Source organism: Argentina silus, assembly GCF_951799395.1.
Source record: "Argentina silus genome assembly, chromosome: 5".
NCBI classification, from domain to species: domain Eukaryota; kingdom Metazoa; phylum Chordata; class Actinopteri; order Argentiniformes; family Argentinidae; genus Argentina; species Argentina silus.
In genome coordinates this window covers 9,073,107-9,073,726 of record NC_139659.1, presented here as the reverse complement: position 1 = coordinate 9,073,726, position 620 = coordinate 9,073,107, and the positions used below count along the sequence as shown (strand labels likewise).

Here is a 620-nt window from a genome sequence, read left to right as displayed (position 1 = left end):
AATAAGTACTCCCACATCTCCATGCTGGACTACAACCCCCGCGACCGCGCCCTCTACGCTTGGAACAACGGACACCAGGTGCTCTACAACGTCACACTGTTCCATGTCATCCGGTCCGAGGAACTGTAACCACAGAAACGGGAATAAATATATATGAATATATATATATATATATATATATATATATATATATATATATATATCGAAAGATTGCCTCTAAAGATTATCCTATATATGAAAGTATATCTATGACAGAGTGATCATCTTATTTAGTATATCCTAAGACTTACAGTATATAGAGATTACATCAAACATGGCCAGACATGGAAAATGGATGAACATTGAATTGGGGAAAAAAATATAACTGTTTGCTACAAGGATGGAAACATGATACATTTATCGTAAAAAGAGAATATTGGTATGAAAATAAGAGCAGATGCCAAAAACATCACGCCTTTCTTTTTTTTTTTAATAATAATGGATAACCAACCAAGAAGATTGTTGCTGTGGCTCTGGATCTCTGGAAATAACTCCCTCCTCCCACCTCGCCTCATCTCTCTGTCGGTCCTGGGGGGTCCCAGACAAGACTAAAGGATTGGTTAGAAACTGTTTGCCAACCA

General features: G+C 37.7%; 1 protein-coding gene across 2 annotated transcripts in view; it reads left to right on the top strand.

Annotated features, from left to right (window-relative positions):
- olfm1b (olfactomedin 1b) overlaps positions 1-129 on the top strand; it is a gene marked incomplete at both ends in the record, with an annotated part of 18,598 nt that extends 18,469 nt beyond the window's left edge. For both annotated transcript variants that reach the window (XM_083669576.1, XM_083669575.1), the window contains one exon: positions 1-129. This exon is cut by the window's left edge and continues 546 nt beyond it. In XM_083669576.1, the coding sequence (XP_083525702.1) occupies positions 1-129 (129 nt within the window).
- Positions 130-620: the final 491 nt, after the last annotated feature.